This window comes from Balaenoptera musculus, chromosome X (genome assembly GCF_009873245.2).
Source record: "Balaenoptera musculus isolate JJ_BM4_2016_0621 chromosome X, mBalMus1.pri.v3, whole genome shotgun sequence".
NCBI lineage: Eukaryota > Metazoa > Chordata > Mammalia > Artiodactyla > Balaenopteridae > Balaenoptera > Balaenoptera musculus.
In genome coordinates this window covers 43,502,492-43,518,340 of record NC_045806.1, presented here as the reverse complement: position 1 = coordinate 43,518,340, position 15,849 = coordinate 43,502,492, and the positions used below count along the sequence as shown (strand labels likewise).

The 15,849-nt window shown below is 40.0% G+C and overlaps 1 protein-coding gene across 6 annotated transcripts in view; it reads left to right on the top strand.

Moving 5' to 3' along the window:
* The window catches only part of SHROOM4 (shroom family member 4), a 202,785-nt gene that overhangs the window by 175,537 nt on the left and 11,399 nt on the right, over positions 1-15,849 (top strand). For 5 of the 6 annotated variants that reach the window (XM_036840335.1, XM_036840334.1, XM_036840337.1 and 2 more), the window contains one exon: positions 13,969-14,775. The exons of the other annotated variant lie outside the window; for it this stretch is intronic. In XM_036840335.1, coding sequence (XP_036696230.1) covers positions 13,969-14,775 — 807 coding nt within the window. The remainder of the gene's footprint in view (positions 1-13,968; positions 14,776-15,849) is intronic. 6 annotated transcript variants of the gene reach the window in all.

Below are 15,849 nucleotides of genomic sequence, written 5' to 3'. Positions count from 1 at the left end.
GGTGAGTAGATCTGCTGGGAGAAAAAGCTACATAAATGTGAAGCATTTAAAAGCCCAAAGAAATTATTTTCTAGATTATCTCATTTGGTTTTCCATACTTATAATTGCCTCCTGCGATCGTTTCCATTTTTCTACTTTGCACAGACGTTTAGAATGTGTAGAGTATTTATATATATATATGTGACCACAGTTAATCCTCACAGAAACTCTGTGAAGCCTTATTTTTCCCATTTGACTGATAAGGAAGCTGAGACTCAGGAAAGGTATTATTATACTATTATTAACAACAACAACAACAAAAGGTATAATAGCTAACATTTATTAAGTGTTTACTGGGTGTCAGGCACTGCTCTAAGCATTTCACATGAATTAATTTATTTATTACTAATCATGACCCTATGAAATAGTTACCATTTATTGACCCAGTTTTACAGATGAGGAAACATACTCACAGATAGATTAAAGTCACTTGCCCAAGGTCAAACAGGCATCTGACTCCAGAGCCCATTACTTCTGGGATTATACAGCAAGTACGTGACAAAACTAGGCTACTCCCCAGGTTTTTCAGTTCGCAACCTAGGGCTCTCTTCCTTCTTTTTATCATACCACATCATGAGCAGAGTGTGGAATATCCAGTACACATTTCCTATTTGCCAATTGAGTAAAAAAAAACGGATAATTCAGAATTGATCTCATTTTATTAGAAATAGTACACTTTTCAGGAAGGCTTTACCAGCTAAGAAGAATGCAACCTTCAGAGGCATGAAAGGATTTGTCAAAGAGTGTGACAAAGTGAATTTAAATACTTGGATATTAATTTAATCCTGGGTACACAAAACCTATTCAAGGAAAATTATAAAACTCTAATGGGAGAAATAAAGACATGAAGAAATGCATAGCTATACTCTGCTTCAATTTGGGAAGACTAATATAGTAATGATTACAATACTCCCTAAGTTAATAATATATAGATGTAATGCACTACCAATTAGAGTCACTGTGGTATACCTTGTAGAACTTATCAAATTCACCGTGAAATTTATCTGAAAGAATAAGTGGGCAGGAAGACCAAAGAATACATTTATTTAAAAAGGTAATGGTGGTTCAGCCAACATCGTTCTCAATGCTGAAAAACTGAAACAATTTCCACTAAGATCAGGAACAAGACAAGGTTGCCCACTCTCACCACTATTATTCAACATAGCTTTGGAAGTTTTAGCCACAGCAATCAGAGAAGAAAAAGAAAAAAGGAATCCAAATCAGAAAAGAAGAAGTAAAACTGTCACTGTTTGCAGATGACATGATACGATACATACAGAATCCCAAAGATGCTACCAGAAAACTACTAGAGCTAATCAATGAATTTGGTAAAGTAGCAGGATATAAAAGTAATGCACAGAAATCTCTTGCATTCCTATACACTAATGATGAAAAATCTGAAAGAGAAATTAAGGAAACACTCCCATTTACCATTGCAACAAAAAGAATAAAATACCTAGGAATAAACCTACCTAAGGAGACAAAAGACCTGTATGCAGAAAACTATAAGACACTGATGAAAGTAATTAAAGATGATACAAACAGAGGGAGAGATATGCCATGTTCTTGGGTTGGAAGAATCAACATTGTGAAAATGACTATACTACCCAAAGCAATCTAAAGATTCAATGCAACCCCTATCAAACTATCGCTGGCAATTTTTACAGAACTAGAACAAAAAATCTTAAAATTTGTATGGAGACACAAAAGACCCCGAATAGCCAAAGCAGTCTTGAGGGAAACAAACGGAGCTGGAGGAACCAGACTCCCTGACTTCAGCCTATACTACAAAGCTACAGTCATCAGGAGAGTATGGTACTGGCACAAAAACAGAAACATAGATCAATGTAACAGGATAGAAAGCCCAGAGATAAACCCACGCACCTATGGTCAACTAATCTATGACAAAGGAGGCAAGGATATACAATGGAGAAAAGACAGTCTCTTCAGTAAGTGATGCTGGGAAAACTGGACAGCTACATGTAAAAGAATGAAATGAGAACACTCCCTAACACCATACACAAAAATAAACTCAAAATGGATTAAGGACCTAAATGTAAGGCCAGACACTGTACGACTCTTAGAGGAAAACATAGGAAGAACACTCTATGACATACATCACAGCAAGATCCTTTTTGACCCACCTCCTAGAGTAATGGAAATAAAAACAAAAATAAACAAATGGGACCTAATGAAACTTAAAAGCTTTTGCACAGCAAAGGAAACTACAAACAAAATGAAAAGACAGCCCTCAGAATGGGAGAAAATATTAGCAAACGAATCAACGGACAAAGGATTAATCTCTAAAATATATAAACAGCTCATGCCGCTCAATATTAAAAAAAAACAAACAACCCAATCCAAAAATAGGCAGAAGACCTAAACAGACATTTCTCCAAAGAAGACATACAGATGGCCAAGAGGCACATGAAAACCTGCTTAACATCACTAATTATTAGAGAAATGCAAATCAAAACTACAATGAGGTATCACCTCACACCAGTTAGAATGGGCATCATCAGAAAATCTACAAACAACAAATGGTGGAGAGGGTGTGGAGAAAAGCGAACCCTCTTGCACTGTTGGTGGGAATGTAAATTGATACAGCCACTATGGAGAACAGTATGGAGGTTCCTTAAAAAACTAAAAATAGAACTACCATATGACCCAGCAATCCCACTACTGGGCATATACCCTGGGAAAACCATAATTCAAGAAGAGTCACATACCACAATGTTCATTGCAGCTGTATTTACAATAGCCAGGACATGGAAGCAATCTAAGTGTCCATTGACAGATGAATGGATAAAGAAGATGTGACACATATATACAGTGGAATATTACTCAGCCATAAAAAGAAACAAAATTGAGTTATTTGTAGTGAGGTGGATGGACCTAGAGACTGTCATACACAGTGAAGTAAGTCAGAAGGAGAAAAACAAATACCATATGCTAACACATATATACGGAATCTAAAAAAAAAAAAATGGTTCTGAAGAACCTAGGGGCAGGACAGGTATAAAGACCCAGACGTAGAGAATGGACTTGAGGACACGGGGAGGAGGAAGGGCAAGCTGGGACTAAGTGAGAGAGTGGCATGGACATATATACGCTACCAAATGTAAAATAGATAGCTAGTGGGAAGCAGCCACATAGCACAGGGAGATCAGCTCGGTGCTTTGTGACCACCTAGAGGGGTGGGATAGGGAGGGTGGGAGGGAGACGCAAGAGGGAGGAGATATGGGGATATATGTTTATGTACAGCTGATTCACTTTGTTATACAGCAGAAACTAACACACCATTGTAAAGCAATTATACTCTAATAAAGATGTTAAAAAAAAAAGGTAATGGTGGTAGACTTACCCTATCAGATTTTAAAGTCTGTCATAAAGTGACAGTCATTAAAACCATATGATAGTGGGTTGAAAAAAAGTCAAACAGTGAAATTAAATAAAAAAGAGAGATTCTAGGAACAGATAGTAAGACTATAGAGCACACTGGATGCAACCGTGAACTGCGGAAAGCAATCATCTGTCTTCAATAAATGTTGGGAACTGTAGGTATCAATATGGAGAATAATTTACTTAGAGCCACAGTGCATACAATACTCTGTAGTAAATTTCAGAAAGCAGACCAATGGAACAGCATATTCATTCCAGCTATGGATGGAAGATAAATTTGTGCCTGTTAAACGGAGGATATCATCAGAGACAAGATGGATGGTTTCAAATATTTAAAAGTTGGGGGAAGAAACCTTTGTACAACAAAATGTAATAAAAAGCTAAATAGCAGAATGAGGAAAATGTCTGGGGTCAGCATCACAGATAACAGTTGACTGTCCGAAAAATATAAAGAATGGATACAGATGTAGAAGGTCGGCTTTCAAATTCAGCTTCACAAAAGGGCAAGGAAAATGAACAGCCAATTTACACATGAGGAAATAAAGGCAGTAAAATCACTTCCTGGAAAAGTACAACCTCTCTACCAATTAAAGAAGTGCAAATAAAAACAACATCAAGGTATCACAACCTGCTTATTAAATTATCAACAATTAATGGAAATTATAAATAGAAATTACAAAACCCTATCTTGACAAGACTTAAGGAAACAGTATGTGTTTTGGGGAGCAGTATAAATTGGTTCCGTTTTCCTAAAAGACAGTCTAGAAATATGTGACAAGAGTTGCAAAACTGTTTGTACATACTCCTTGATCTAGCATACCCCCAAGGAAATAACCTAAAAAGGAAAAAGTAATTTTTTAAAGATATTTAAAGTAGTGCTATTTATAATCATGGAAAATATTTACCAATCTAATATATCATCATGATGGAATAGAATATAGCCATTAACAGTGACAGTTATACAAATATTGGGTCTTACACAGAAATGGGTATTTGTAATAATATTAACAACAAAAAAGGATAAATTCTAAACTCACATGTTGAATCTGATAGTAGCCTTGCACAAAGAAGATTCAGAAAGGCATCTGGTAAAATGTAAATAGTTGGAGTTGAATGCACATGGTGTTCTTTGGGTACATGTCAAGTTGCTGGAATTCATAATAAAAAAGAAAATCTGAAGAAGAGGCAGCCCACATTGGTTTGATTTAGGCCTGCAAAGTTAAAGATCAAGGGCTTTAGAAAAATCCCAATACCAATGACAGACAGTGTTACTTACCAGACATGCTTGATCTCTCTGTTAGCTAGAATTTGTTTTGCTAGAATTCTCCATCAACCGGCACTTCTGCTTATCTAAATCTGTGAGAACTTGACACTTCTGAGGGGGTACATCACCAGACATTTGTGAATCTTCAAATTTGTTACCATTACTACAACATAGAACCTCTCCACCCCCACTAATGAACATTTTATTATCTGACTCAGAACCATTACTTTCTCAAGACCGTTACATTTCTCTTCACTTCCATCATCGGCACTAGTTTGCAAATAGTTTGCATTTCAGTGCCATTATTCACAGAGAAGCACATATTCTCTCTACCATGGTTACTGCACACCTATGTACCTTGTTAACAAATAGAGACCTATCAAGCCACATTGAGATGGGAATGCCAAGTGGTTGACTAGGCTCCCTCCTTTGCTTGGTGACTTGCCCTACAAACCAGTATTGTGAGGCCTTGCAAGTCAAATTCATACCCTTTGCAAAATGACCAGTTATTACACTTCATGGCTCTTTAGGGCTACTCTCAAAGGGTTAAAACCTCAAATGTTAAATACGTGCATGCCAAAGAACTACTCTATGATAATAATTGTCATTCATAATTGAGCACCCAGAATGCCTTTTAAACTGAGATAAAATCATGTTCTTTATAACTTTGGTATTAAGTCTATTCCACTGTATTTTAGGTCTTCGAAATTTAGTACATTAACATCTGGTATATATGAGGACTCAAATATACAAAAATTGCTCTCTTCCTCTGGCACATCCGTTGTTCAATGATGGCGGGGCACCGAATTTCATTAAATAGCATCAGGATTCCCAGAGCTTTATGGACCTCCCATTATTTTATTTTGTAAATCTTCATCGCACTTGTTACATGGGGTGGTATGTATATAGTTAATTAAAATGCATTTAGTTTTGAGAGTTGTTGTTTTTTTTTTTTTGGCTGCATTGGGTCTTTGTTGCTGTGCATGGGCTTTCTCTAGTTGCAGTGAGCGGGGGCTACTCTTCCTTGCGGTGCACGGGCTTCTCATTCTTCTCATTGCAGTGGCTTCTCTTGTTGCAGAGCACGGGCTCTAGGCATGCAGCCTCCAGTAGTTGCAGCACACGGGCTCAGTAGTTGTGGCTCACGGGCTCTAGAGCGCAGGCTCAGTAGTTGTGGCACGTGGGCTTAGTTGCTCTGCGGCATGTGGGATCTTCCCGGGCCAGGGCTCGAACCCGTATCCCCTGCACTGGCAGGTGGATTCTTAACCACTGCGCCACCAGGGAAGTCCTTGAGAGTTTTTTTTTAATGGCTTTATACCTCTTAAGATACCCTGATGAGTTGGGAACCTGGTAGATAATGACTGTTTAGAGCAGTGGATCTCAAAGTGTGATCTGGGACCAGCAATACCATCATCATCATCCTGGGAATTGTTAGAAATAAAAATTCTCCACCCTGCCCCAGACCTACCAAATTAGAAATTCTGGGGGTAGGACTAAGCCAACTGTGTTTTAATAAGCCTTCCAGGTGATTCTGATGCATGTTCAAGTTTCAGAACCACTGCCTATTAGAGAATAGAGCCTCAATAACCTCAGCCAGCCTGATCCTCCATTAAATTGTTCTCATGGATATCAAACCCTCCAGGCCCCTCCACAATGTGTTACGTGCCCCTAAAATGTCTTTTATTAAATCTCTTGAGAAGGTTATGAGAATGCTGAAGAGGCAGCATGTTGTGCTGGCAAAAGCATGGGCATTGGAGTCAGATGGACCTTAGTTGTAACTTCTCCTGGCTGCTTATTCTCTTTATGTTCCCTCAGTTGTTTAACCTCCCTGAGTCTCATTTCTAACGTGGGCAAGAGAATACTCAGGCTGGAAGATTGTCTTCAGGGTGAAACGAGATGGAGTCTGTTAACTGTCCAGTGCTGTGCCTGATACATGGTGGACTCTGAGTAAACAAGAGTGGTCATTACCATCCCTTAGCACCATGTCTGTGACACTATGCAGGGTTCAGAGGAGTAATGGGAAGACCTTGGAAACTCCAAGTTGGAGTCATTGGAGAGAGGAATCTAAGCTTCACCCAGGACAGCCCCAATATAGCAAGGACTTCTCTGATCTCTTCAAAGGACACTTTGCAGCAGGCTCCTGGGGGCTGTAGAAGGCTCAGAGTGAGTCCTGCCACTTGTATTTTGCTGTTGCCAGACTAATTGTTCCTTGCTTGAAGTTCTGTGGCCCCAGAGACGGAGAAGGGTGGCAACAACAAGCTCTCTGGGCCCTTCTCCCCTCCCTGTGTAGCCTCCTTGTATCTCACTTCCTGGATCTTGCAAATATTTCCTTCAGCAATAAGCTGGGAGTGGCTGTTTCTCTTGGAGCAGTCTTATCTTTTGGCTGCGGAGGAAAGGGGAAGGGGAGAGGGGCTGGGACTGTGCACTCTTGCTGCTGAGATCCTGGAATGCCAAGCTATTGTGGTGAGGTTAAAAATAAAAATTCCAAACAAGAAAACTTCAAAAGGCCTAAGGAGGAGGCGGGAGGAGATTTTTCAGTCTCTGAAAATACTGGTTTTCATTTTCAATTACTATGAGCCCCTCCCCCCCCAAAAAAAGATTGTAACAAAAGGGGAAAATCTATTCATCAGAAGAACAGGCAACCTGTGCCAAGAGGAAAAGAGAAGAACAGCCCAGGACTTGGCACACGATTTGCTTTTGTTTTTGAGCTGTAGGCTCCTTGCTGGTGTCAACAAAGCCCTTTCTCAGTCTTAGCTTTCATGCTTCCTCCCCTCTCTTCAGCAAGGAGCTAAAGTCTTTGAGAACACCTTGGGGATGAATGTAGTGCAAGTACCTTTTGCCTTAACTCAGGAGTCCTTGCTTCAGTGGGATTTCCCTTGGAGCCAGATAAGGCAAGTTCTAGTCTGGACACTACTACTTCTTACTAGCTGGGAAAATTAATGACCCTCTCTAAGCCTCAGGATCCTCACCTGCAAACTGGCAATAATGGTAATTACTTCAATGAGCTGGTGTGAAGATTAATAGAAATACCTACATGAAAGTGCCTACAACAGTGCGTGACACATAGTAAGTAAGAAGTAAGAAACCATAGTTCTTTTCCCTTAATTTAGCTCCTTATCCTCCACTGTAGGGAAGAATCCTTACTTCATCCCAAAGAAGAGTTGTAGATTTAAATTTCTGTGCATATAGGAGGCTTGAGCCCTTTGAAACTAGGGCCTCTAGAGACCAATATCCTTGGCTTGAGCCTGACACACTTCAATGGAAGCCTCCCATTCACCAGTCTGCTTCAGCTATTAGTGCCTGGAAAGCAAGGGCTACGGGTTTTGCTCCCCTGAGATCTGGTCACCTTGCACAGTGTAATATTGAATGACAGCTTGCATGACTTGTACACACATGGGCCCAGCTGGTCCCATCGAGGGCAGTCCTTCCCCTTTTCTGGAGTCTTGCCTAGTTCTGCTCCCCTGATGTAAATGACTCTGCAAGGTTCAGGCTGCCCTTACACAAGCTGTGTCGGTGGGAGAGCAGTGCTTTTGAAATTAGGATTGATGCAGAGAATAGCAATTTCCAGGTTGCCTTGCTAGAGCCTAGTGCCTCAGGATAGTGTCACAGTGCCATAAATCAGGGTACTGAATGTCCCTAGAAGGGTGTGCTCTTTTCTTCCAACTGGTTCTGGAGTTGGCTACTTAGAGGTAAATTCTGTAACGCTGACATAAGTGATTAGTACCTAAACAAGACAACATAGAATATCTAGTCTTGTTGATCGTCACACTGCTTTTAAGCCTAAACTTGCCTTTTATTCTCTCTCCCTTTTAGTAGATGAGAAGAGTGAGTGAATGAGCCTAGGATTAAAACCCTTGGTTATCTAGGACCTCCTGGCTCGGCAGCCATGTAGCTGAGCTGGGACCCCAGGTCTCTTGGTTTCTTGGCTATTGAGCAGGGCTGAACATTAACCAGGGGACAGTGCAGTTCAACTCCCTTGATGGGAACAAGGAGCAGGGCTGAAGCATACAGCAGTGAAGGCTGTACACTGCACAGTTTGCACAACCATATGCAGTGGCCCTGAGTAAGGACTTCACTCTAATAATAAGCATAGTTCTGTCATTTATTAATCACTTTTCCATGTACCCAGCATCATTGCTAGGTCCTTTTTATTTTATATGGTTAATCCTCACAGAAGCTTTGTTAAGATCGACATTTTACTGAAACTGAGGTAAATTAAATACTTTCCTCAAGGTCATGCAGCTTTTGGCTCTGGAGGCAGATTTTTAAATTTTACTGAAATTCAGACCCAAGTCTTTCTAACACTGTGTTCTTTGTGCTCTGCTCTGTTGCCTTCCCTGTGCCCTGGCAAGGAAAGAGTGGTAAATTTGATGACTCTCATGGAGCAGGGTTTTTCTCACCACAGCTGCAGGACATTGGCCCAACTTGAGGCTTTGGAGACGTTGCTTTCACCACCTGCATCTCATAAGATCTAGATTAGAGATGAAGGTGGGGAAGAACAGGAGAGGCAAGGACAGAAGGTAGGAATGTGTGTGCTGAGGGGTGGGACACATACTGTGCAGATTGGAAACCAACCTAACTGGAACAAATAACTCTATCCCCAAACCTCTCCCTCCAAACCACAACACTCCCATCTTTTTCACCCTGGACCTTTGTTTCCATAGTATGATCCCTGAATCACTGGTATTAGAATCCCTTGGGGAAATTGTTTAAAATGTAGATTCCTGGGCTCCACCACAGAGGTACTAAATCTCAATTTCTATTGATAGAAGTGGAGCCGAGGAATTTGCATTTTAAACAACATCTTCAGGTAATTCCAATTAAGAGCCACTTCGATTAGGAACAACTGCCTCAGACCAATGGTTTCCAACTTTTTGGATCCCGCACCCTTCTCAGAAAGAATTTTTTTGAGCATTCACCTTTAATATGTGTTGGTAGTTTATTAATAAATTACTTATATCTACTAATGTTCTAATATTTATGTTTTTAAATGCCAAAAACAGTGAGTTTTGCATTAGTATTCTTCGATGAGAATGGTCTCTGGTTTTCCTTTATGTATGTTCTAGTTGCTGGGTTTTGGTATTGATGTTATGCAGGATTCTTTTCTTCTCCCCCTATTCTCTAGATTCCAGAATCTAGAAAGCGTAAATAGCATTGAGGTTGTCTGTTCCTTGAAGGTTGGTAGAATTAACACAAGACCATGGGAGTGTGCTGTTTTTTTGGTCAAATTTATCAAATTTTTTCCTATGATAACTGGTGGTTTAGATATTCTCGTTCTTCTGCAATTAGTTTTGGTAATTATTTTTTCCTAGAAAACTAAGTTTTCAAATCTGTTTTCATAGAGTAGAGCAAAATGTTCTCTTACTCTTCTCATTTACTTTGCAACTGTGGTTATTTCTCCATTTCTAATTTTGTGCATTTAGGGTTTTTAATTAGATTAGCAAGTGGTTTATCTGTTTTATGGTTTTATATTTTCTTTTGAAGAAAGCTTTTGGCTTTAATTATTAGTTCTATCATTTGTTTTCTAGTGTATTAACTTCTGCCATTAGTTTTATTTCTGCTTTGCTTAGGTCTATTTTTGTGGCTCTTAACTTCTTTTGTTGAAAGCATAATTCATTTATTTTAATTTGTTTTTATGTATTAATATAAGTATTTAAGACTATCAATTTTCCTTTAACCATTGCTTTAATCAACCACATCCTCTTGCTTCTGATATTTTCATTGTTGTTATTTTCTAGGTAGTCTACAATTTTAGATTAGATCTCCTCTTTGACTTAGAGTGGGGGATATTTTCTCCCTTTTATTTTCTGTGTGCTAGAAGTATTTGTTTTTCATTTTGCTATTAATTTCTAGTGTTATTGTATTGTGACTAGATACAGTATTGTCATCAGCTGAAAAGGTCTTATATTTTGTTTCTGCTTTTTCTACCTTTGCATTTTCTATATATTTGCTTTATGAATTTTGATGCTATGTTATTTGGTACATAAAGATTCAGGGTAATTAGATCTTAATTGTGTTTTCTAATCATTAATATTATAGTGCCCTTCTTTGTCTTGTTTATTGCTTTTTGCCTTTAATTCAACTTTTTTTATGATATGAGTATCATGGTCCTTGGGTTTTTTTTGGGAATTAGCTCAGTTATTAAATATTTATTGAATGCGTACTATGTGCCAGGCAGTAGGTACCAGATGAATGAGACACGCAAGATCTCTGCCCTTGTGGGGATGTATGCTCTGAGAAAGGCAAAATAGAAAAATGATAATTAAGGATAAGTTGTCTCTACTTTAGATAAGGTGGTCAGGAAAGGCCTCTCTGCCTGATAGCATTTATCATCCTATCACTTCCCACTCACCACCTTGTTTGTTTGTTTCCTGAGGGGGGAAATGCCAGGTGGAACAGTTTGTACACAAGGGATTATTATAATCTTAAGGAGCTATAGGTGGGCTAAGGTCCAAATGAGAAGAGAATGGGGATGTGTGGCTATGAATTTCTGATCCACATGAGGGATGAGCTAGCCAGGATGGGGACTGCAGATGAGGGGAATGAAGGAGATTTTGCTTTCCATTCTATCTGACCTGGGCCACCATTATGTGTATTATTATTTTTTTGAGGAAATATTCTCAGTCTTCAACGTGACTACTGAATGGATATTCTGTCTGATGATTTAATTGAACTGCTGGAATTTCCTGTCACTAGGCAGTACTTAGCATGATGCTGATTGCTCACAGACTACAGCAGGAAACCAGATCTTCTGGCTTACAGGGCTTAACTCTTTAAACTCAGAGATTAAAGAGATGTCCTTTGCTTTGGTCCCTCTTTATTATACAGAAGTTTAACTTTTTATACATATTTAAATAAACCTGGACTTGTTTTCCTTGCATATACTTTTCTATTACTTATGAGATGAGAGTCTTATTTCACCTCACAAGTCATAGTTTTTAAGTTTTCTGATAGTTTTTTCTTATAAGTATATAATATATATATACATATATACACATATAACACATATTAAAATTTTATACACACACACACCCTTAACTCTTGAATCTGAAATTTATTTTGGTATATAATATATGGTGCAGCTCCAAATAACACTGCTCTGCAATTGTCTCAAAAATATCTATTAAATAATCTTTATCTTCTTGTTATGGAAGGTGAATTATATATGACATTTTTATAAGTAGTTTGATATGTTTCTGGACTTTCAATTATGTTCTATTAGTCAGTAAAACAGTTTTAATTATAATTGCTTTATATTATGCGTTATGCCTTACTTACCCCCCATTTCTTCTGTAGCAAAATATGTTTTTTATTATACAGTAGTCCCCATGTATCTGTGGGAGATATATTCCAAGACCCCCAGTGGATGCCTGAAACCACAGATAGTACTGAACCCTATATATACTATGTTTTTTTTTAAATACATACATACCGATGATAAAGTTTAATTTGTGAATTAGGTAGAGTAAGAGATTAACAGTAATAACTAATAATATAATAGGACATTATAACAATATACTATAATAAAAGTTATATGAATTCTGTCTCTCTCCTTGATCAACTTCCTCAACTCTGCCAGAAACGTGGCAGTGGCTTCTTCATTGACAGATGCAGCCTTTCCAGTAACTTTCCTGTTGTTCAGTCCGAACCTATTCCTAAATCTTTGTAACCATCCCTTACTTGGAGTAAATGGCTGAAGTCACTTGTTTCAGGGGATCCCTTGCTGAAGTCTTCGTATAGGCTCCATGTTTTCTGGCGCAACACGTTGCTGGCAGTCGGAACATGCTTTCTGTTCATGTCTTCCATCCACAAATTTAATGCCTTTCCATCTTACCTAAGCCCATATCATGCACTCTGGCTGTAACTTTTGCAGTTTGAGGTATGACAGCAGGCACGAATTTCTTTTTCCTTCTTCATGATTTGATGGATAGAAGATTCGTTCTTACCATAGATCTTAGCAACCTCAGCATATGATTTTTTCCCTTTCCTTATTAAGTCAAGAACGTTCACCTTTTCACTTAAAGGAAGCACTTTACGGCTTCTCTTTGGCAGATCTAAATTGCCAGCATCTCTACTCTTAGGCCTTGGGGCCAGTATTAAGTAAACTAAGGGTTACTTGAACACAAGCACTGTGACACTGTGACAGTCCATCTGATAACCTAGACAGCTACTAAGTGACTAATGGGTGGGATCCGCTGGACAAAGGGATGATTTAAGTCCTGGGCAGGATGGAGCAGGATGGCGGGAGATTTCATCACACTACTCAGAATAGTGTGCACTTTAAAACTTACGAATTGTTTATTTCGGGAATTTTTCATTTACTATTTTTTGGACTGTGGTTGGCTACAGGTAGCTGAAACCTTGGAAAGTGAAACAGCGGACAAATGGGGACTACCATATCCTGCTTTATTTTGCAAGTTAACACAAAAATTCTATAAAAAGTTAAAAAGTCCTGGTGAGAATTCTGATTGGAATTGCATTAGAAGGATATATTTTAAATCCAAAACAGCAGATATTTGTGAATGGCCTGCTCGATGTTTTTTGGTACAAGTATAAGAACATGGACAGAAAGTATACATGCCAAATTCATGATATAGCTTGCACGTAGAGAGGCAGCAGGGGAATAGAAGTGGGGAGTGAAACAAAGGATATTATTATTTTAGAAATTCATGAAGCATAGATGGTAAAGTATTAAAATGTGCTAATTGTGGGCAGTAGGTGGGAACATGAATATTTATTATAACAATCTCTGTATGTTTTTAAACATTTGAAATGTTTCATAATTAAAAACAAAACAAAAACAACAGATGTAGCAAGATAACCACACTTGCAAGCCCCAGAACACAGCACATTCAATCTGAGTGGGGTGGTGTGTATATCCAGACTTTGGAGCTAGACTCTCCATGTTCAAATCCTAGCTCTGCCACTTACCAGCTTTATGACCCTGAGCAATGACTTAACCTGCCCATGCCTCAGTTTCCCCAGCTATAAAATCAGGACAATAATAATAGCTACTTCCTAGGGTTATTGTGAGCATTAAATAAGTTAAGACATGGAAAGCACTTAAAACAGTGTCTGGCACTTAGTATGCACTCAGTAAGTGTTAGCTATCAATATTATATATCATATATTATTATTACTACACTTACTACCGATATTATATTGTTTTGTGGCCATTTTAAATTTTATGTAAATGATGTTATCCAAAATTATGGGACCATCTGCAACGTGCTTGCTTTATACAACCTTTATCTGCTGTTTTGCAGGGAAATGGCTCATTCCAAGGCTAGCTTTTCATGGGCAACCCCCTTCCATCCTTGCTTTGAGAACCCAGCACTGGACTTGTCAAGCTACCGAGCAATCTCTTCTCTTGACCTCCTTGGAGACTTCAAGCACTCCTCAAAAAAACCAGAGGAAACCTCCGTTTATGAAGAGGAGAGCTCCCTAGCCTCCATGCCCCGCCCACTGCGCAGCCGGGCCTTCTCAGAGAGCCACATCAGCTTGGATCCTCAGAGCTCCCGGGCCTGGGGGCAGCATAGGAAGGAGCTCTTTACCAAAGTTGATGAGATCCAGCCAGATCCTCTGGGTGCCAGGAAGAAGGCCTTTCCTCCTCCTCGCCCTCCTCCTCCCAACTGGGAGAAGTACAGGCTCTTTCGTGCAGCCCAGCAGCAGCAGCAACAGCAGCAGAAGCAGCAAAAGCAGCAGCAAGAGGAGGAGGAAGAGGAGGAGGAAGAGGAAGAAGAGGAAGAGGGGGTGGAGGAGGAGGAGGAGGGGGAGGAGGAAGAGTTGCCACCCCAGTATTTCAGTTCAGAAACCACTGGTTCCAGTGCCCTCAATCCTGAGGAGGTCCTGGAGCAGCCCCAACCGCTGGGCTTTGGCCACCTGGAGGCTTCAAGGCAGAGCTCACAAAGCCTTCCAGCAGAGCAAGAGTCTTTTGCTCTCCATTCCAGCGATTTCCTGCCTCCAGTAAGGGGCCATTTGGGATCTCAAGCTGAGAAGGCTCTGCCCCCTTGCTATTATGGCATTGGTGGGCTTTGGAGAACATCAGAGCAGGAGACCACTGATTCCCCCAAGTAAGTGCTTATGAAAGATGTTAGGTCCCTGAAGAGGTGGCAGCGTGAGTTTGAATTCCACCTTCACCATTTGCCAGCTGCGTGACCTTGGGCTGGTCAATTAAACTATTTCCAGCCTCAGTTTTCTCACCTGGAAAATGGGCATGATGATACATGGTTGTTGTGAATATGAGGATAACCCACGTAAAAGACATAGCCCCATATTTAGCACATAGTAGGTACTCAGTAAATGTCATTGATGTTCTTATCCCTAAATATCACTATCAAGGTACTATATTTATTTTTTTCTAGTTTGTCTTTAAGGTATGCATCAGTTTCTGGCCCCTGAGCAATAAGGCATTAAACCCTTATTGCCTTGTGGCCTTTTCCAGAAGCCTGACTCAGGTCCTTTTCTGCCTTTTCTGCTGCTTGCTCTCTAGAACAAGAGGCCAGCTCACAACCTGACCTGCCTCTGCTCTAGGATCTGTCTGAGCTTCTAAACTCTTCCCCCACCCCCAGCATCAAAGGTGTTCCTGGGGTTGGATGCTTTATGCCCTGACCATTCCTTGCAACAGCCAAAGGCATTCTTTTCATCTTCCACTTTCTCCATCACCCCCACCCTTGTTTCCTCTGCCTCTTTGCATTTGCTTCAGTGGGCAAATGGTAGTACCAAAAGTGGTAGTTGACAGGGTCAGCTGTCTGGGCAGAGAGGCCGAAGAAGGAGTGTACTCTGGCCACAGAACTGTTCCCTTCACTGTGCCAATGCTCATTGGCGTGCCCCACAATGTGTGGTTGTCCTCTTTGCTCCAAAACAAAAGAGCTTTGGCTTTCGGCTCTGCCAATCCTCCTGTAGAGAGCTCCACCCACTCTCTGCTGGGGATGGGGATGAGGGGCAGGTGTCTATCCTTCCAGTGCTTTCTTTAAATACCTTTACAGAAGGAACTTGTCTGAGACTTGTTGCTATTAGAAGTACCTTGTTATTGTGTCTTTTACTGACGGACAAATCCATTACTTGGCTATCTGGAGCTAGTTGACAAGTTTTCCAGCCTAAGGTGCCACAGGCACAGCACTTATAGGGCCTGGCTCCCAGACACT